Source organism: Erpetoichthys calabaricus, chromosome 2 (assembly GCF_900747795.2).
Source record: "Erpetoichthys calabaricus chromosome 2, fErpCal1.3, whole genome shotgun sequence".
Classification (NCBI taxonomy): Eukaryota; Metazoa; Chordata; class Cladistia; order Polypteriformes; family Polypteridae; genus Erpetoichthys; species Erpetoichthys calabaricus.
The window spans coordinates 130086708-130109582 of record NC_041395.2 but is presented as its reverse complement, the minus strand read 5'-3'; the positions used below and the strand labels follow the sequence as shown (position 1 = coordinate 130109582).

General features: G+C 36.1%; 1 protein-coding gene across 1 annotated transcript; it reads right to left on the bottom strand.

Annotated features, from left to right (window-relative positions):
- Nucleotides 1-12496: 12496 nt before the first annotated feature.
- On the bottom strand, nt 12497-22108 carry LOC114643160 (extracellular calcium-sensing receptor-like). Its single transcript, XM_028791836.2, has 6 exons — nt 21893-22108; nt 21337-21628; nt 20102-20926; nt 15504-15731; nt 14919-15042; nt 12497-13512 (listed from the first exon to the last, which is right to left on the bottom strand). The coding sequence occupies exons 1-6, from the start codon at nt 22105-22107 to the stop codon at nt 12611-12613; spliced, it is 2586 nt and encodes an 861-aa protein (XP_028647669.2). The 5' UTR covers nt 22108; the 3' UTR covers nt 12497-12610.
- Nucleotides 22109-22875: the final 767 nt, after the last annotated feature.

Genomic DNA, 22875 nt, shown 5'->3' with positions numbered 1-22875 from the left:
CTCAATAAAAACAAGTTAAAAAGCACACATGAACAAAGATAACTTCGGGTAGACTTAAAAATACTGTATATACAATATAAAAACTTTTTATTGTATTAGTTAACTTATAAGTAAAGGTATTTTTATTGAATTTGTGCTGTGCTTAGTACAGTAGATCTGCATTAGGTAAAATTGTTTCACTGCATTTATTAATGATTTTCAGTAATGGCTCATTCTTGTTTAGGATGTTATATAACTAAACATCTCTTATTAGTTTAGAAAGAATGTTAGGATCACTAATAACAAATACAGATATATCATATACAACATATAATGTGAAACAGACAAATTCATAAAAAGATTGTGCTGCATTTGTAACAATGATTGGGTTTCACTTACCCATCACAAGCCACTTGTTCCGGTTTAGATCTGAACGTGAGATCAGGCAAAGTGACTTTAAAATTAACCTCAAAAATTCCACCTAAAACAATATCTCCACTTTTATATAGCCCATTCAAATGAATTTTTTCACGTATATTGCATTTTAGATCCTTAACAGCAAGTATGTTAAATATTAGTTTCAAGGACATCATAATGTTAAGAATATATTTCATCTTTGTTGCACCGTGACATGAGATACTCTAGATGATCTTGTCTATATATAGTGCAGACATTATCCCTGGAGAGGACTTTGCACAACGTAATTATGAATCACATTTCTGTTTCTCCCAAGATGAGGTCAAATCATTTTTCTGCTATTAGGCTTGAACTAAATGCAATTACAAAGAAATTAGAGCAGGAAATATTTGTGACTGGGTACAGGCAGGCAGCATTGTTTCTCTGTTAACCTTTTTAAAAAACTTTGTTTGAAATTGTTCAAAATAAAAATAAGAGTACCTGTCAGTTTAATTAAAACAAGGTATGGAAAATTATCACAAAAAATTACCATTCACTCTGAAATTAACTATATAAGAAATAACATAACATTCTCAACCCTCCTTAATCCAATTTAGGTTCAAGGTAGTTTGATCCAATATCTGCCTGAAATAAATTCTTAAATGTTTTTAAAAGCCTATTATGCACAAAATTTCAGTTTGTAGAGGATATACTACTGACACTGCTGTACAGGAAACATTGCTTTCATTTTTACCAGATGTTCCCTCATAAATATTATTGGGTTTCATGTTAGATGTGTTAAGGAGTTAGATATGCAGTGATATTTTTATCTAGATCAGATATTATTAATTTGGAAGAATTCATTTGGCAAGATATCACTGGCAGGAGTTTGATCAAATCAGACGCTCGGAGGATTGTGGAGCCCTGGATCTCAGCACTTCCGCCACACCAGGAAGTGCTGCCGGAAGACCCTCACGAAGCACGTGGAACACATCTGGGTGACTATAAAAAAGGGCGCCTCCCTCCTGAAGGGGAGCCGGAATCGGGAGAAAGAAGACAAAGCTTCAGAGGAGAGGAGTGAAGGTGGCAGGAGATGTCCGGAAGAGAGAAAGACACAGACTGAACTAGGGTGCTTGGTGCAGGGTACTGTGTTGTGTGCTGGACTTTAAGAATAAATCTGTGTGTGTTTTGGAATGTTCTGTATCTGCCTGTTTGTGTCTGGGCTAACTTTCCACACACATTAAATATCCCATGCACAAAAAAGAAATATGAGAATTTGATTTTTTTTCTTCCCAGTTCAACCTTTTTTATTTTAAATGATAAAATTCTATAGTGCTGATTGCTGGCAATTTGTTTTTAACAAACAATGATAGTCTCTGCCTTAATGATAGTCCACTAAGTTCCTTGTATGGTTTTTGTTGTTTCTGGTCTTGTTTCATTTTTATTTTTTAAATTTTTTTTTAGTTTTGTGCCTACCTGCTCACTTTTATTCTCGTCACTTAAATATGCCCATCTTCCTGATTTTGTGCTCCTCCTTTGTTTTATACTATTGTATAGCTCTATGTAACAGGCTGACAAGTACATTACAGAGCTGTATGCAAGTTTTCTCTTCATCCTCCTCTAATACATTTTCTTCATTTATATTAAAACTTGTGTTATCCAGATGTGCCTAGAAAACTTCCTAAAACAAAAGGCCTTGGTTATAGTGCAATCAGTTTTTCAGAAGTATTGGAAGTGCTATGTAACTAACCAAGTCCTTTTCTGTATATAACATTTGTAGTTTTTATATAATATTTGTAGTTTTTTTTAACCAGAGCCAATATTAATAGGTCGTTGGAGCTACTCTTGAACGTGTTATCGGGAGTGCCACACACCCCTTTCTAGCGACCTCATGACCCCACCCATCCTCTCCCAATCCGTCTACTGACTTTATAGGAAGAGTCACCAGAGATTTGAATGTCACTGCCAAGGTAAGTAAATCTCTCAACAAGGTCGACACTCTGTTCGCAGACAGACACACTGCTGATGGTTGTGCCTAAGAGGTCATTAAAGGCCTGGATCTTCATTTTTTTTCCAGGACACTTGCAAGCCCAGACACTCAGGTTCCTTGTTCAGTCTCTCGAGAGCCCCGATCAGAGCCCCCGTTGACTCTGTGAAGATCACAGCATCGTCAGCAAAGTCAAGATCAGTAAATCTTTCTTCACCAACAGATGCCCCACAGCTGCCGGACCCCACGACCTTGCCCAACACCCAGTGCATACAAGCATTGAACAGAGTAGGAGAAAGAACACACCCATGATGAACCCCAGAATCTACTGTGAAAAACGCAGAGGTTCTGCCTCTACTCTGTACAGCACTCACAGTACCAATGCACAGGCCAGCCATGATACCCAGCAACCTTGAAGGGATCCCGTGAAGCCTCAGGATGTCCCACAGGGCTGCTCGATCATCTGAGTGGAACGCATTATGAACATCGACAAAGGTAGCAAAGAAACTGTGCTGATATTCGCATTTGTGCTCTATGAGTACCCTCAGTGGCAGGATGTGGCCGATGGTAGCCTTCTTAGGCATAAAACCAGACTGCTCCTGTCACTGGTAAGTAAGCAAGTGATCACGGATCTGATTGAAGACAACCCTAGCAAGGACCTTACCCAGCACCAAGAGCAGTAGTTGTGATTACCCTTACCTTTCCAGATCAGGATAACAAGTCCTGTTTTCCAGTCAGTTGGGATGATTCCAGTCTCCCAAATGGAAGCAAAGTTTGCTTACAATGCCTGTAGGAAAGCCTTACCACCAGCCTGGAGAAGTTCACCCTATATACCACAAATCTCTTGTAGTCTTCCCTACCCTCAGCTGGTTCACCACCTGCAATCTCAGTGAGACTGGGTGGTTCACAGCTAATTAGAGGATCAGCCTCAAGAACTGTGGACCCAGAGATATCTAATGTCCTAGCCAGAGGTTCAGCTTTAAACAGCTGCTCAAAGTAGCCAGCCCAGAGAGTCACAACTGCGGTGTCATCTGCAAGGACTGTTCCATCAGCTGTTCTGACTGCGACTCTCTGAGGAACAGATTTGGATGTGTGTAATGTTTCAATTTCTCTGTAAGCAGGACATGGATCACTAGACCTCAGATAGTGTGTCACTTGCTCACCGATTCCTCTAACAAATGCCTCATTATCTGCTTTGAGAGCTCTCACAGCCACCCTTCTCAGTTTCTGGTACAGACCAGAGTCGCCATCAAGCCGTGTGCTGTGACTCTTCTCGATGATATCCAGAGTGCCCTGCGAGATGGAACACCGGTAATACCAACACAACCCTCATCAACCTTCAGGATCTTGTCCCGGAATGTCTCCCACATCACATTGGGATCAGCAGTTGCACCCAAATCCGTAAGCTCCTCACACAAACTGCGTGCAAACTCGTCAGAAACAGCCTGATATTGAAGTCTGTCCAGGTCCAGCCTCGTTTTCCTAGTAGGTGATAACCTACTGGACCTAAGCTGGATCTTCAGAGTAGCAACAACAAGTCTGTGGTCTGAATTCTGAACAAAATAAGCTACTCAGTATATTCATTCCGAAATAAAATTAATTAGTGTTTCAAAACATCTACATTGCCCAAACTATAATGTGATTCATCTCATAATGCTTTGAAGCACAAAGGAAAGTGCGTTGATCTAATTATTGAGTCACATTGTTAGCAGGGTTGTTAAAGCAACATGCATAAATTGGCAAACGCAAAATTTGTTTCTTTTGATGGGTTTTTGAATTTAAAATAATGTTTTTAAGTTATAAGAGCTATGATGTGTTAAAGTACATGTAGCAAATGCTGTCTGCAGTTAGGAGTAATTGCTGTCCAGATTAGTGGTGAAACAGTAACAAAATCCTATCACTTATCTTTAAAACAGCACATCAACAGCTATTTTAGAAGAACTCGGAAATAATGGATTCATCTTCAATTGATAGTTTGACTTTACAGAAGTAGACTTAAACTTGCAATAGATGTAAACAAATGAGGAAGAGATTTGGAACATGAAAGCATCAGAGGTGTGTGATATTAGACACTGAAATAATTTTACTTGCCTGTTAAATATTATCCGACAATTTGTGTTACTGTTCAGTTAATGTTTCTTCCATAAACTGATATAAGCATAAATCAGCAAATGTCAACAAACCTGATAAAGTGATTGCCTGACAGACCTGATTTGTGTAAATGAAAATATTTTGAATAATCTTGGTATTCATCAATTTATGTGCCACTGATATTGGAATGTTTGAATTTTTATTTTTTAGTGTTCATTTTAAGTAGTATTTATTTTTTGGTTACTGAATAGAAGATGCTAGTGAACAAAATAGTATATTCACATGGTAATACAGTATAAAAATGGTAGTCTACGGTGATCATGTCATTCTTTATAAAATGCTATGCTGAAATGCCTCCAAGCCAATAAAGTCCCCCATTTGTTGTTAAATTACGGTGAAATCCCACCTCCCTGCCGCCACAAATGAAATTTGTCTCAAATTATTATACACCCTCAACCTCTTCTCATTCTTTGATTATGCCTGCTGTTCCACTCTGAATTGCACTACACCCAAATACTGTTGTGCCATGTCTGTGTTGTCAGTCAATTCATCAGTGGCTACGTATATATTATCAACCTGACTGACATTGTCTGTCACCTGGTTTTCTCAATGTAGGTTGGAGTGAAGCACTTGTTTCTTGTTGAGTTAGTGAACAGATGAATATTTTTGTGCTATGATTGTAGCTTATTTTTGAGACTTAAATTTTCTTGTGTCAGGCTTAAAGCTGTAGACAAGATTCACTGAAAGTACCATGTTTCTAAAGATAATGATGGCTCATGCTGTTCTCTTTTATGATAGCAAGTGTTTCATTGCAGATCAGAAAGGTCAACCAATCACCTCTGAATGATGGCATTATAAACCCATATTTTGCAGTTCAGTCATTACTGAAATGACAAGTCTCTGTATCAAATTTGTTTAATTTCGATAAGTATTACTTAATAACTTGGAAAGTGAATTCTGAATGTTACTTTCTGGCCTAAAACGAATGTGATTGGGTACAACCACTGCACATTTTCATTAGAAAAAAATATGACAGAAATAATTCAGTTTGGACATTTGGAATGATAATAACACCAGATCAATTCATAATATGTGCATTTGGAAAGTATAACCTGACTTCAATTATGTGTGATGTGAATGTGTAGATGATTAGATAAGAATGTCCAGGAGTGAATGAGAGAGAGTCTGTCTGTTAAAATGTATGAAAAGTGTGTGTGTTTTTTTATTGGGAGACTCTTTCTTATACTGGGGTCTGGCCCATAGAGTATTTGCCCTGTGAGAATTTGACCTCAGGTCAAATATGTTTGATGATTCCAAGCTTGCATTACGTTCAACCTAAGTAGTTGTTCAAAAAAGTAGTAAAATATTTTGTGAAAACATTCAATATTGTCCTGAAGCAGGCTGTGTCGTATCAGGCTTATTGTTTCTGTTTGCTTTGTAAAACTCCTGTTTATACTTGCATAGCAGATAGCAGTCACAGACACCCAGAAAAACAAGCAGGATGAAAACTTCAAAAATATAGTAAGTTTATTAAAAAAAAAGTCAAGGGAAAAATAAATAACAACTGTAGAACAAAGGGTACAAACAAATAAAAACCTAGCCAAACCCAGATTCCTCTGTGGCCCTTCCAGAGTTCTTTAGAATCTGCAATCCTAAATGGAAGACATCTATTCTTATCAAATATAAGTGCTCCTTCCTCTTTTCCTCAAGAGAAGAATGTGATGAAAAATGAGACAAATAAAACAGTACTTTATTTACTGTACATCATGAGTTTAATTTTACAACACTTTTATATTTCTCTTTGAATAAAACAAAGTCATTCACAACTATGACAATAAAATGGTGGCCCACAAATTTCAACGGCTAAGGTGAAGTTCCTGCACAATGCAAGTTAGCTGAAATCAAGGGGATGGATTCTAAATGAACTAAGCTTTGGGGTTGGTAATTCTTTCTTGGGAAATGTAACATAAGTTTAAGAAGAGATAGGAAGCTGAAAAGTACCAATTATTGATTAGTGGCCTCACCTCAATGCTCAGCATTGGTTCTGGAGCCAGATTCTTAATGGCGAGATGAATATGTCTCCTGTGGTCCTGGAGTTTCTCCATTTGAGAGGCCCCATGAGGATGTAGGGACTATCAGAAAATGCATACTTTATACTAGTAAGTGAGAAAATCACCTCTATGTGAAATAAAACTGCAGCGAATAAACATTTAACTGTTCACTGAAAGTGTTTTACCTAAGGCTCTGTAATTGTACTAGGAAATGCCACGCACACATGGGATTAGCCGGATTTATCTGTATTTGATAACAAAATTCTTATTAATTTCTCTTTTAGATGTGGGCTGTCCAAAAAAAAACACCTTGTTCTAATAAAATGCTTCACATAAATATACCAGATAAGAGAGCACTGTATGCCAAGAACTAGTGATTAAATGGCTTGGACAGCATGAATGTCATTTTGACAGAGTATGAATATCCAACCCTGTGACCCTGTGTTAGGATATAGTGGGTTGGATAATGGATGGATGGATGAATATCCAAACAGGTGCCTCTGTTTAGGTTAAGTTGAACTGTGTGATTTGGGAAACATCAACAGTGGTTTTGAATGTTTTTAGAGTATTACAAGGAAGGGAATGAAAAAATATTTTTTTTACATGTTTAAGATTAATAATAAAGTCATTTTTATTTTTGTTGGTTGCTGCCATTTTCTTTTGTTGTTGTCAGGATGCAGCAGTTGGTTGCTGTTGGTGAGGCTTTGGAGGTCGGCTAACAACAGCAAAAATATAAAGAACAGTGTCACAATTCTGACTTTTCTTGTTTCGTATTTTCACTCTGAGTCTTCTCAGTGTTTCTGTTTTGTTACCAGTATTTTTGACTTCCTGTTTTTGAGTTTTACTTTCCCATTGTCTGTGTTTCTCTACTGTTGCTCTCTATTTAATTTGCCTTTGTGGCCTGCCATAAAAACTCCATCAGAGCTGAACAAACTGTCTTCATCCTACAATTGCTCTAACAGGGATTTGACAGACAATTGGCAAGCCATAAGACAACAAGCATCAGGAGGCAGAGATAAGGTTCACTAAACTAGTTCAAAATGCAGGAAGTTCAAAATCAAAAAGTCAAATGAGTTTGTCCCTTATTTGGATAAAAAGTCAAAATACAGAAAAATAACAACTAAATAAATCTTAGCATTTTAGGAACAGACACAAAATGTCACTTTAATAGCATCATATGTTGTGATTTCTTCCAAGCTTTCTCACAACTAGTCCTCAAAATGGCAGCAATCATGGAAATCCAAAATAGCAATGAAATACGATCTAAATAATAACAGTTAAATAAATATAAAAGTTAGAGTATTAGGAGAAAAAAAAAAGTTCAGCAGAACAAAATCCTTTTTAGGGAAAATTAAGAAAAATACCTCATGATCTCCTCCTAACCTGTAATAATCTGGAGGCATAGATATCATCATAGACAACCCAAAATATTCCTTGGGAACATAACCTGGTTAATGCATCATATATTAAACTCTAGACCTCTGTTGGCAAGAATCTAAGATTTTTTGAATCTCATACTCTCTCTGTCACCATGAACAGGATGAGGTGAATACATTACTCTAAAATAGTGATGAACAGATGGGAGCCATAAAACACAGGATGAATAGGCAGAATAAGAGAGAATTTATTCTGGACAAACCCCCTAAAGAGCGGAATGTGGACCTCTAAGCTATACTGCCAGCTTGTGGGATAGAATCTTTAGGCAGATGTCCTACTTTCTGAGCCACATCTTCTGCCCACACCTACATTCCAGTGCAATTCTACTTTATGTTTACGATCAGCAGACTTCGCAGAAGAGGTTTCTCTAGCCTTTAGGTTTTCCTGAACTGTGTTCCATAAACTGCATAAACTAAAGAGGTACTCACCCAACATGGCCATAAAAACCAAGTCTACCTTTAATAAAGGAGGTCTAAAGTCATATAAATGTTAAAATGGTGATATTCATATAGTACAGTGGTAAAAAAACATTTCAGGTGAGCTCTGACAAGGGTAACATATAATGTTACAGTAATCCCTCCTCCATCGTGGGGGTTGCGTTCCAGAGCCACCCGCGAAATAAGAAAATCCGCGAAGTAGAAACCATATGTTTATATGGTTATTTTTATATTGTCATGCTTGGGTCACAGATTTTCGCAGAAACACAGGAGGTTGTAGAGAGACAGGAACGTTATTCAAACACTGCAAACATTTGTCTCTTTTTCAAAAGTTTAAACTGTGCTCCATGACAAGACAGAGATGACAGTTGCGTCTCACAATTAAAAGAATGCAAACATATCTTCCTCTTCAAAGGAGTGCGCGTCAGGAGCAGATAATGTCAGAGAGATAGAGAAAAGCAAACAAATCAATAGGGCTGTTTGGTTTTTAAGTATGCAAAGCACCGCGGCACAAAGCTGTTGAAGGCGGCAGCTCACGCCATCTGCCAATAGCGTCCCTTGTAAGAAATCAACTGGGCAAACCAACTGAGGAAGCATGTACCAGAAATTAAAAGACCCATTGTCCGCAGAAATCCGCGAACCAGCAAAAAATCCGCGATATATATTTAAATATGCTTACATATAAAATCCGCGATAGAGTGAAGCCGCGAAAGGCGAAGCGCGATACAGCGAGGGATTACTGTACAGTCAATCAAAGCATCAACTATACACTGCAAAAAAGCAACAATTTACTCTCTTTGTCTGTCCATTAGATGAAACCCTAATGGTACATTAAGCTTACTACCAATCTTGGCAAACATGCTAAATAAATTGCAGACGTCTATGGATTTCAAAGCAAGGTGTCAAAAAAGTATTTACAATAAAAATGTCAGCCAATTTTTAGTAAATTGGAAGCTCATTTGGAAAACTGATCTACTACAAGAAAATAGTGTTAAAATACAGAGAAGGTGGCAGATCAGTTGTAAAATCCATCAAGTTAAAGAAAGAGCATTTCCTAACATTGTTAGTAGTAAGTTATTGGAGTGGATGGCTCCAATAGTTACTTGACAAGACCTTAATTACCAACGAGGTCCATCTAGAAATCGTGGTATATTGAAGTTGTGTTGGTTAATATTACCTTGGGCAATCACACTGACCTGCTTGTCCTCCTACTGGAAAACCAAAAGCAACGTAGCCAATTGTATCATAAATGTTGTAAGTCACCTTGGATAACGACTTCAGCCAAATATGTAAATGTAATAAACTTGTACAACCAGCCTATAGTCGAACCTCAGGTCAGGATGGAACAGTGCAGAGTTTAGCCTGTACATAAAACAATAGGCTTTTTTTTCTTTTTTAATATCAAGAAGAATCATGAGCATTAACTTTATTTTTAAGACAGTGTACACTATGAAATATTTGGGTTGCTGCTCAGACTAAATGAGGTTCCAAGACTGTTACACTGGACAATTTATTTACTGTCTGTGTAAAAATAGAGTTGTTCTCAGATTCTTGGTGAAAAGCTAAAATGGTTTAAAGTAAGCACAGAGCTGCGCCAAGCTTGCATCTTGTCTGCTGTTGTTCTATTAATGACTTTCAAGGTGTACTAAATGCATGACAGATTAGCTTGTGAGTCTGATGGCTACAGCTATTATATGCTTTGTCTGAATAATGTTTTCCTCCTAGGGTATTGTCTTTGATCTTCGGTGACCACTGAAGCAGTCTGCAACAGAATTTGTTCTGTTCATGATGAGAATAAAGACCTCAGACCTGTGGTCCTGGGGTCTCATTCATAAAACTTCACATGGATTTAAGCGTGAAAATAAACGTACACCAAAAAAACAGGAGAGTGCATATGCTAAAAAATTACAGTTTATAAAACCTGGTGTACACACATTTTTGCACAATTTACTATCATCATGTAAATGAGTGTAAGTGAATGTGCCTTAAACTCCACCCGGCTGCCTCCCAGAAACAATCATATAAGGACTATGCTAATCAACCTCATACATATGTAGTCACAATGCTGCAGATCTTCATTAGCTGGTAGTGCAGCCTCCAACATGACACACTGTGACACCCCACTTACATTTATAGTTTACTTAATAGGGTCAGGGAAAGGAGTAAGGCACCAGTGTATGAGCGGGTAGCCACTATCACCTGTCACGTATAATAATGTAATTGCTATCAGAATGAATACTATGGGCCATATGAAAAACTGAAGGTTTAGACAGTTACCTTAATGACCAGCCAGCCACCAGATATACTATCATCATGTCTGCCAAAGCTCCTTTGCTTCAAAATAAATAAATCACAGGTTGACCCAGGTATATAGTCCAGTTCGGAGCCACAATGTTTGTCACTCTCATGTTGGCATCACAGATGACTTATTCATTAATGGAATGTACCTGCTTATGGTTAACAAAAGTAGTGTCATTCTTGCTAGGTGCCCATATTGCAATATGAGTGAAATAAAGTGCTTCTACTACATTAGGAAAATTGGACACTACTTGGATAAATTACTCTTCTATGTTGTAAAAAACATGCTATGTTTTATGTATGTACATCCACACCATATGAAAACTGAATGCAGCACCTTGTCAGTCAGCTCTAGCACAGGGGCATGATGGAGTGAAGCTTGGCTGAAGTATTTCTGACTTGTCGGCCAGTTGCTGACAACAGGTTGTCTGTATAAACTGACAAAAATACAAAAAAGTTTTTCAGTACAGCATTTGCCCTCTACTAAGGGAACTAAAATAGAGTCTGCACATCATGTTCATCACTTCTGAGGTTTAATATGTTTGTCACATCAACACACATTATAATAACAGCTTGGTGACAACAATTATTGTACAGTTGAGTCTTCATTTAGCATGTTTTGCTGCATTTCCATACTTGATCAAGGGTGTCGTCATTTCCCAGTTTTTCCAAAATGTTGTGTACAGATGAATTAGAGTTGCCATAAACATACAAAAATTTTTTTTTTTATATTAAACATATATTAAACATACAAAAGTTCTCCTGTCGAGTTTTCTTAAATAAATCCCGACTTTTGAGTGAAAAATCATGTACCCACTTTTCAGGCCTCCTTTTGTGCATGCACAAGTTTTATAAATGAGGCCCCAAGTCTTCTTTGGTAAGAGTGGTCTGTTGTCAGCAGGTTAGAATAAGGCAGCTACCCCGAGAGGAGGAATTTAAATATCTAGATATTATTTCAGCAATGAGGGAAGAGGAAATTCTGAGACAGCAACGGACTGGTTCTGTTCTAACAATATTACATTCATTACACAAAATGGTGGGGAAATTGGAGCCATGTAAGTCCTTCAATAAAGTTCTGCTCTGAGTGGCCTGTCTTTGTCAGCTTTCTGTGGTTATAAGATTTTGGTAGTGAATGAAAGACTAAGATTGCAGTTAGAAGAAGGTACAATAAGTCTTTAGTGAGATACCTGCCCTGAAAAGTGTACTGAGCATTGCTCACTTGAAGAAGGGCCCAGACAATATTGAGAGGTTTTATTTCTCTGGTAGCTAAGGAATTCTGGAACTGCAGACCTTTGCTAAAAAATAGGATCTGCTCAGCTGTACCACCAGTATCACCGGGCAAAGCCAATAGGAATCTTAACTGAAGCCTGATAGAAGGAAATTTAAAAAAATAAACTAGGTAACTTCCCAATTATATGAAAACACAGTTGCATCAGGACGTTTTATTTATTTTAATTTATATTTAATATATGTTTATTGATCTTAGATGACCTACTTTAAAAACAAAATTTCTAAAGCTATAAAATAATTCATAATAAATGGCAGTGCATGGAATTTATTCATGTGTAAACATTTTTCTGTCTGAGAAAAATCAAATTATAGTATTAACTATATTGTCTTATTTTAAAACTAAAGAATGATGAATAATTCAGATGTCTAATAAAAATAAACCAAAAAATCAATCCATCCATTTGTTTTCATTACCTGCTTAAACCAATTCAGACTCATGCTAAGAAGTAGATATGTTTTTTTAATCATTAAACTGAAATACATTTTTTATATTATATATTTACACCATATCAGCTGTCAAAATGCAGGTGGTGAACAATATAAAAGAATTTAACGATGATTAGAGAAATTAACCATTGCTGTATTTATTGTTCAAAAGGAGCAGAAGTTAATATATATTTAGTTTAACTGCATGTGCACTTTTTTCAAGCCTGTCTTCCCATAAGTGCTCGTTTGGTATTTTTCTCTGGTTTAAGTAAGATAATGTAACATTTTGGTGCAAATATTGCAAAAAGTAATCCAAAACTGGAAGCTAAGATGGCAAAGACTTCAACGGCTACTGTGTACTTTCCAGGAGAACTAATATATGCAGGAATAAATGACACCCAAACCGCACAGAAGATGAGCATGCTGAAGGTGATAAATTTGGCTTCATTAAAAGTGTCTGGTAGATTTCTTGCAAGAAAAGCTAATGCAAAGCAAAAGCATGCTAAAAATCCAATGTAGCCAAGGAGGCAGCTAAAGCCAGTCACTGAGCCAACATCACATTCAAATATTATTTTTGCATTTTGATATTTGGTATTTTTTGAAGGAATAGGGGGAGATGTACTGAGCCATACAATGCATATTAGAGACTGAATAAATGTGAAGAAAAGGACTGAACCTCTCTGCTGGGCAGCACCAAACCATTTCATCATGTTGTTGCCAGGTAGTGTTGCTTTGAATGCCATTATCACCACAATGGTTTTGACAAGAATGCAGGAAATACACAAAACAAAGCTGATGCCAAAAGCCACATGCCTTAGTGCACAAGTGAAGTGTGAAGGCGGTCCAATAAAACACAAGGCACAAAGGAAGCACAAAGTGAGTGAAACCAGAAGGAGAAAGCTGAGTTCTGAATTGTTGGCTTTGACAACTGGGGTGTTCCTGTATCGAATAAAAACCAGCAAAACTCCAACTGATAAGCAAACGCCAAGTGATGTTGTAGAAGTTAACACAATGCCCATGGTGTCTTCATATGACAAGAAGTCTATTTCTTTCAACACACATTGATTGCGCTCTTTGTTTGACCAGAAATCAGCTGGGCATTTGATACATTCAATAGAATCTGAAAGGTATTAAAATGTGTACATGCATTAGCTTCATCCTGTGATATACTGATTAAACTCTTGCACAGATACCATACGTCTAGAGGATTATTCAGTAATTTTAAAGTGTACAACTCATTAGAATCATAGGCAAAAAAGGGAATAGTTTGTTTGTGTTTTAACTGCCTTGACATTTTTGTCTAATGCATGTGTTCGTGCTACATGTTTTATTGAAAAGCCTCATTTTATTCACTTCATCCCTTCTGACACTCATAGTGAAGGGCTCTATCTATCTATCTATCTATCTATCTATCTATCTATCTATCTATCTATCTATCTATCTATCTATCTATCTATCTATCTATCTATCTATCTATCTATCTATCATGAGCAGAATAAGGGTAGTGATGCCACTTGTGTTCAAAAGGTAGCTAAAACAGACAACAGGGTGTTAATAAATGTCCAAAATTAACTACAAAAAGTTGAAACTCCCAGTAGTATTTTGGAGACCTTCAAGTGACCAGTTGATATTCTTTATAGTATTTTTGGGCAATTCAAAAGTACTGTAAATCACTAAGAACTGTCTTTGGTGGTGTTAAAGATAGCTTTAGGCAAACAGCATCTAAAAATTTGGTACTAGTATATCATATAGATACTGAGCTTAGAAAAGGGGGATGCATGTGTCATAGGCCTTCAATGAGAAAGGAAAACCAGGATGTGGAGAAAGTGTGTGTGTCTCTCTTAGACAAAAGTGATCAGTGAGCGTTGAACAAAGTATTTGGAAGAAAGTGAGTGGACAAGAAACTGTACAAGATGATGTATAGACAGGCCCTGTGCTAAATATAGTATTTTATTGCTTTCCTTTATACTTTGTGTTCTCCCTGTTCTGTTGTCTGCCTCCTTCATAATAAAATACTTCTTTTTTTGAGTTCTTTGTGTCATTCTTTAGATTTGGGGATGGCTTAAGTCTATCTATCTATCTATCTATCTATCTATCTATCTATCTATCTATCTATCTATCTATCTATCTATCTGTCTGTCTGTCTGTCTGTCTGTCTGTCTGTCTGTCTGTCTGTCTGTCTGTCTGTCTGTCTGTCTGTGCATTTATTAAGTCTTTACAAACTGACATAATTTCACCTATATGTAAATGTGTTTACATTTTCTTGAATGGTAAACTAAGGCTGTTCTTTTCCAGCTTTGCACCCTTGATGCTTAGATGGTGGGAGAGAAATTTGCATCATTGCTGCAGTCTGTCCACATGTCATTCAGTAATGTAAGCCCTAGTACCAAGCTACTCTGAGTACCCACTTCTCTCAATACACCCATCTTAATATTGCAGTACCTTCAGTTCACTAATAAACACCTTAGTGTAAAGTGATCTGTTTCATTTTCATGAATCTCTACCATTGCCTTTGGTACCACACACCTATTTCATTGGTTATTTCCCCTTCTGCACACTGTACACAATCAAAACAACAAATTGGCTCTCCTTTTCTGCTGGCTTTTCTTGTACCAGGCTGACAGCTTTGACTGCAGACTGACTCGGGTGCCTAAAAAAGTGCAAAATTAGAAAGTTTTCTTAGGTAGAAATCATTGCACATCTTTAACAAACATTTTCCTACCTCATTTTTACAGATTTGTAACTCTTGTGACTGGATCATTAATTAATTTGGCTTAATTGTTATTAAATAATAATATAGTAATGCTAAGTGAACATTATATATAAAGTTAAAACATTAATGGGTAAACAGAAAGCATGGCATCTAAAAGTACCAATTTTCAAAAGTGTCTGTGTGTCATGTTCTTTTTTTAACAAGATAACAAATAATACATTTAAACAAAATACATTTTCCCTAGTAAGTATGCATACACTGTTAGAGCTTTAGAAAGTTTAGAATACAAGTACAAAAGTTATTTAGATCTGTAAAATATAGAAAGTATTACCACTTCTGAAAGAAACATTTCTATTTCAGACTTGAAGCTCAGATTAACAAAAGGATTTAACCCTTACTTTGTGAGAATTAAAGTTCCAAAAGATTTGATCTTCCTCAAGGAAAAGCTCCTTCCCAGAAGGTGCCGATTCATCAAAAACTCCCACTGTTTTAATTTCAACATTTCCATCAGCAGTTAATTGCCAGTTCACAATGTCATAGATACCAACGGCATCTCCATTTTCATCAAAAGCAACCCTATCTCTTAAATGATTTGTAAAATTTACTTTCTTTATATAATGCAGAAGCTTCAATAAAAGGAGAGTACATTAGTTAAATAGATATACTTTAGTTTAGTAGTAATTGCAGTGACCATCAGATTAGTTAAACAAATTGTGTCTATACACTGCAGTGGTCAAGTTCTGCATCATCAATTTCAATATCAAATGTATTTATATAGCAATTTTAAAAAAACAATAAATGACCAAAGTGCTGTAAAACCAAGAAAAATATAGTACAAAAGACAATAAAATAGACATATACAGCTCTTATAATTAATTAAAAGCCAAGGAATAGAAATGTGCCTTAAGAAGGGATTTAAAAATAGGCAAAGTAGGGGCCAGCCCAACATGAAGTGGAATCTAGTTGCTACAACTGCAAAGGCACTATCTTCCCTACACGTTAGTCTTGATTTAGGGACCACCAGAAGCAACTGATCTGTATACCTGAGCGACCTTGATGGAATATATAATTATAAAAGGTCAGAGAGATAAGAGGGAGCTAGGAAATTTAGTACTTTATAAGCAAACAATAAATCTTAAAATCATTTCTAAAACAAATGGGGAGCCAGTGCAGGGAGGCTAGCATAGGGAAAAGTGTTTAAAATAATGCTTATGGTTTACAAAGCCATAAATAATCTCGCTCCATTTTATATTTCACAATGTCTTACACCTTACACTCCAAATCATAACCTTAGATCTTCAAATGAGTGTCTGCTTAGAATTCCAAGAGCTAAACTTAAAAGAAGTGGTGAGGCGGCCTTCTACTGTTATGCACCTAAAATCTGGAATAGCTTGCCAATAGGAATTTGCCAGGCTAATACAGTGGAGCACTTTAAAAAACTACTGAAAACACATTACTTTAACATGGCCTTCTCATAACTTCATTTTAGTTTAATCCTGATGCTCCTTATATTCAATTAATTATTATTATTATTCATGGTGGCTCCAAAATCCGTACCTGCCCCTACTTTCTCTTCTGTTCTGCGCCACCACCACCTAATCAAAGCACCGTGATCTCCCTACATTGATGGATTAAAGACCGGAAGTCCACATGACTGTCATCATCAAGTCCTTCCATGAGAACCCTGAATACCATGAGGACTGATTGAGGTCATTTATGTTAGGTAAAATGTCTAGAGGGGGCTAGGTGGTCTCGTGGCCTGGAACCCCTGCAGATTTTATTTTTTTTCTCCAGATGTCTGGAGTTTTTTTTTTTGTTTTTACTGTCCTCCCTGACAATCTGACCTTACTTTTATTCTATGTTAATTAGTGTTCCCTAATTGTAATTATTTATTTTGTCTTTTTTCTCTTCATCATGTAAAGCACTTTGAGCTACATTGTTTGTATGGAAATGTGCTATAGAAATAAATGTTGTTGTTCGCACTTGTGTGTTCCTGTTAAAAGACAACATGCAGCATTTTGGACCAACTGTAAATGTGAGATAGAGGCCTGGCTAACGATAACATAAAAAGCATTTCAGTAGTCAATTCATGTCGAAATTAAAGTATGTATAACCCTTTCCAAATTGTTAAATGATAAGAAGGGATTAACATAAGATAAACACCTCAGTTGAAAGAAACTAGTTTTAATTATTGAGTTTATTTACATAAAATAATTTCTCAAATGAAACCCTCCACCTGTGCCCTTGACCCAATACCAACAAATATTTTCAAAGAAGTATCGGGCATGCTTAGTGATAATGTTCTTGACATAGTAAATTCGTCATTAGATACGGGGGTCTTCCCAGACCGTCTTAAGACTGCGGTAGTTAAACTCCTACTTAAGAAAAATAATCTCGATCCCTCTGCTCTTGAAAATTATAGACCCATCTCTAACCTGCCTTTCTTAAGTAAAATTCTAGAGAAGGCAGTCATTATACAGTTAAATGAGCACCTCAATAAACATGCTATTCTTGATAAATTTCAGTCAGGTTTTAGAACAAATCACAGCACAGAAACTGCACTCGTTAAAGTAGTAAATGACTTGTGGGTAAATGCAGACAGAGGCCATTTATCTGTTCTCATCCTCTTAGATCTGAGTGCCGCATTTGACACCATTGATCATAATATTCTTAAGAATCGCCTTAGTCAATTGGTGGGCCTCTCTGGCAGTGTCTTAAATTGGTTTGAATCCTACCTGGCAGGGAGAAAATTCTTTGTTAGTTGTGGTAATTATAACTCAAAGACACATGATATTCTATATGGTGTTCCACAAGGCTCTATCCTGGGTCCACTGCTCTTCTCAATCTACATGCTTCCATTAGGTCAGATTATCTCAGGGCACAACGTGAGCTATCACAGCTATGCTGATGACACACAGCTGTATTTATCAATAGCACCCGATGACCCCAAATCTCTTGATTCGCTAACACAATGTCTAACTTGTATCTCAGAATGGATGAATAGTAACTTTCTCAAATTAAATAAAGAAAAAACCGAAATCTTAGTGATTGGCAATAATGGATACAGTGAGGCTATTAGAAATAAACTGGATGCATTAGGATTAAAAGTCAAATCGGAGGTAAAAAGCTTAGGGGTAACCGTTGATTGTAATCTGAATTTTAAATCGCATATTAATCAGATCACTAGGACAGCATTTTTTCACCTAAGAAACATAGCAAAAGTTAGACCTCTTATATCATTGAAAGATGCAGAGAAATTAGTTCATGCGTTTGTTTTCAGTCGGCTAGATTACTGTAACGCACTCCTCTCAGGACTACCCAAAAAAGACATCAATCGTTTGCAACTAGTGCAGAATGCAGCTGCTAGAATCCTTACCAGGAAAAGAAAATCCGAACACATTTCTCCAGTTTTGATGTCACTACACTGGTTACCTGTGTCATTCAGAATTGACTTTAAAATTCTGCTTATGGTTTATAAAGCTTTAAATAATCTCGCCCCGGTTTATATATCGGAATGTCTGACACCTTATATTCCAAATCGTAACCTCAGATCCTCAACTAAGTGTCTCCTTAGAATTTCAAGAGCAAAACTTAAAAGAAGTGGTGAGGCGGCCTTCTGCTGTTATGCACCTAAAATCTGGAATAGCCTGCCAGTAGGAATTCGCCAGGCTAATACAGTGGAGCACTTTAAAAAACTACTGAAAACACATTATTTTAACATGGCCTTCTCATAACTTCACTGTAATTTAATCCTGATACTCTGTATATCCAATTCATTATAATAACTATTCTTTCAAAATCTGTACTAACCCCTACTCTCTCTTCTGTTTCCTTTTCCGGTGTCCTGTTGGTGGTGGCGTGCGCCACCACCATCTACCCAAAGCACCATGATGTTCCAACAATGATGGATGGATTAAAAGCCAGAAGTCTGTATGACCATCAGCATCAAGTGACTCCGTGAAAAACCCGAACTACAAAGAGGACTATTTCATTTATGTTAGATAGAATGCCCAAAGGGGACTGGGCAGTCTCGTGGCCTGGAACCCCTACAGATTTTATTTTTTTCTCCAGCCTTCTGGAGTTTTTTTTTGTTTTTTCTGTCCACCCTGGCCATCGGACCTTACTCCTTTCTATGTTAATTAATGTTGTCTTATTTTAATTTCTTATTTTGTCTTTTATTTTTCTTCTCTTCATTATGTAAAGCACTTTGAGCTACTTTTTGTATGAAAATGTGCTATATAAATAAATGTTGTTGTTGTTGTTTATTTGTTTATCTAATTTAAAATCACTATCCTTTAGTACACCCAGATTTTTTACAATGGGTTTTACATAAAGTTTTTATGGAGCTCATGTCCACATGAGGGACACTGCTGATACCACTTGGCACAAGCATCTGGACCTCTGTTTTATTAAAATGTAAAAGTTTAAGACCATTTAACTTTTAATATCATCAAGGCAGTCCAACAAAAGTTTTAAAGAGTTGGTATTACTGTGCTTCAAATGTAAGTAAATCTGCATATCATCTGCATAGCAGTGAACTAAAACTTGCATTGCCATATACAACTAATATAGTGTATCATAACACATTATGACATACTCAAACCCATTTAATCAAATTCAGGATTACAGGGGACTAAGATTTATAATTATAAAGAAATAATTAAAAATGGGTGACCGATAGTATAGAAAAACATAGCAACAAAATATCAAGTGCAGAACTGTGTAGTATACAGAGTAATAACACTTCACCTTTCCAGTACAAAATATACATGCAATAAATGTAACTTGCCTTGCATTATTCATCTTATATTTTTCATTGTTATTTTCATTGTAAAATTTTAACTTTTAAAATTTCCTATTCTTAATAATTATATCCTGATTTGATTAATATTTTGCAAAGATCCCAGTTAGTTGTATCATTTCTCCAATCTTGAGATATATGCATTAGTCAGTTACTAAAATAGTGTCATAAAATAAACAATTAAATGTGCATTACCTGCCAGGGCTGAACACGGTGAATATCTGCACAAGAATTGTCTCTGAAAGGCCCTTTTCCATTTTCACAAGACATCAGATCATGCAATGCGTGGGCTAAAACGTACACTGATTTGTACACATTGTATGAAGCCCTGATTTCTGAAACATCACTATATGCTGAGGTTGTGTTCTTAAGGTCTTCCTCCCCAGTGCATAACCTGAAAGCATTACTTGAATTTTGCTTTGTGGTGTTTGTGGGAAATTTACAGGTAAACATCTTCTCCCAAAAAAGGTTGATTAAGTTATTACTTAATCCAGGTTCAGGTTGAGCTTGAAGAAGAAATTTTTGAAACCCTGGAATGTGTCCTCTCCGAATTGCAATACCTATTGTACCTCCATATGAGCCAAAATTTTCTTTAGTAGCAATTTCAACAGGAAAACTCCAAGATTCACTAGCAATCCACTGCCTTCCAGTTATATTCTGACGAACTATTTCTTTTGCCAGTGGGAAAAGGTTTGTTCCTCCAGAAAATGCAACAATGACTTTAGCTGTAGATGTTTTAATGATACTGGCAACCTGCAGTAATTTCTTCTCTTCACTAGCGTTTGGTATGATTTCGGCAAAGGAAATACAGCCAAATTTGTTGACTTCCTCATTAAAAATCTTCAGAGCATACAATCCATAATCATCATTACTTACCAGGATACCAACCCATGTCCACCCATAATGCTTGATGATCTCAACCATTGCTTTGACCTGAAAGGTGTCACTGGGAATCGTTCTGAAAAATGAAGGGTACTCTTTTTTATTGCTCAGGCAGGGACATGTGGCATAATAACTGACCTATAGAAAAATTGAAAAGGAATGCTTTTATAACTTTTGTCAGTTTTCTAATTTGCCACAATCAGATCATGTAGCATCACATAAAGAGAAACAAAGATTTGCTTTCATGTGACCTTGACAGTTATTGAGCTAAGAAAGAAAATATTTAACTAGCATTCAAATGTAATTTATATTGGAAAGACTAAATATAACTAAAATAGACTTTTTACAGTTTAATAAACAAATAAGTAACTACAATAAATAATTACAATCCTTGACATTGTGTAAAGATACATAACCAGATCATATAAAGTCATTTTTCTTTCAAACACTATGGAGAGGGTTATACAGTATATATGTATGTGTGTGTGTGTGTGTGTCAGTGTGTGTGTGTGTATGTGTATGTAAAATAAATTTGCAAGTTTCCATACCAGAGGAATATGGAATAAGCTGGTAATTCTGGAGATAGCAATTGTATTTGTTGAAGCAGGATCTCCGACAATAGCAAGAACAGGTGGCATCCCTTCACAGCTGACATCTGAAATTACTTCATCCAACCCACTGACCAGTGCAACTGCAGCTCTCAGAGCCACAGGCAGGTGCATACAGTTGTCATACAGGCTGTACCCAAGTGTTATATTAGGAAGAAGAGTTAAGTCCTTATTTATTTCTTCAATTGCAAAAACCATTGTTTGTGCTGTTTGAAATACAGATATGTCAAACCTGTACAAAGATAAACCACAATAAAATATATAATGTTCATAAACCAAATGATAATGATATACATTAAAAATGTCCATAAGTTATAACAGATATTTATTTAACATTTATTCTAGATTTTTATTATTTTGTCTTAAAACACACACACACACACACACCCCACACACACATACATATATATATATATATGCACATTATATAAAAGCTATAAGGATCAACATACAAAGTTTGTACAAAATACTTTGAAATTTATCTAGATTTACTCACCTTTCACAAGTCCATTGCTCAGGCTTTGATGTAAAAGACATTTCAGGCATTATTGTTTTGAAACTTATCTCAAAAATGCCTCCTAACATGACATCCCCCTTTCTATGTAATTCGTTTAGCTGAAACGTTTCTTTTATTTTGCAAAGAGGTGGCTTAACAACATTCACATTCATAATTAAAGTAAGAAAGCAACATATCTGCAAGTAGCATTTCATTTTTTCTGAGGAGACAATTGCATCTATGGTTTGAAATTGGTTTCTTTTAAATATAATGTAGAATACAGCACTCTCTAGAGATAAATGTGCAAAATAAACAATTGAATTGTTTATGTTATATCTGCTATGCCCCATGGTTAGCTCAAAATCCCAAGTCAGATTATTATCTTTATTTTTTATTATCTTTTTGAATATACAGAAATGAGCAAACAACTTTTAATCAAAGTATGAGCCCTAACATATACTTATATTAATTAAAATAATGTGAAGAATATATGATATCAAACCATTGAAAAATCTAAAATAGTTGTATTTATATTTATATACAGATAGTAAGGTTCATAAAGGCCACAGGATATATTTACGACTATAACATTGTTAGTGCTTCTTGAGCCCTCTTATGTCTTCTTATGCTGTCTGAACACCATACAAGGTTTAAACTGACTCGGTCATACTGGCAAAATTAAACATAGTAAAAAATATGATTAAAAACATAACTGCTAATGAATTCAAAATAATAAGGCAAAAACTCGAGGAGAAAATAAAACATATAAGTAAAATATCACTAAAAGCTGTGGGAGTCCAAGTAGAAATAAGTGATGAATAAATTGCTGTTATGTCACTTGTGTTGTCAGTAAACGGGCTTTATCTCTTTTATAAACAGATATAGAAACCTTCGCAGGACATCCTGAAAAGTCAAGAATGAATGAGATTCCACTCCTTTTCTAAAATATTAAGTGAAAGGTCTTTTATCCACTGTACCCTGGG

Excerpts from the sequence above, each read along its gene's own strand:
- LOC114643160 (XM_028791836.2), bottom strand. The coding sequence starts at position 22,107 with ATGAAATGCTACTTGCAGATATGTTGCTTTCTTACTTTAATTATGAAT. Across the intron at positions 21,629-21,892 it reads GAGCAATGGACTTGTGAAAG|GTTTGACATATCTGTATTTC; the intron begins GTGAGTAAATCT and ends ATCTTTGTACAG. Across the intron at positions 15,043-15,503 it reads GGAACTTTAATTCTCACAAA|GCACCCGAGTCAGTCTGCAG; the intron begins GTAAGGGTTAAA and ends GCACTTTTTTAG.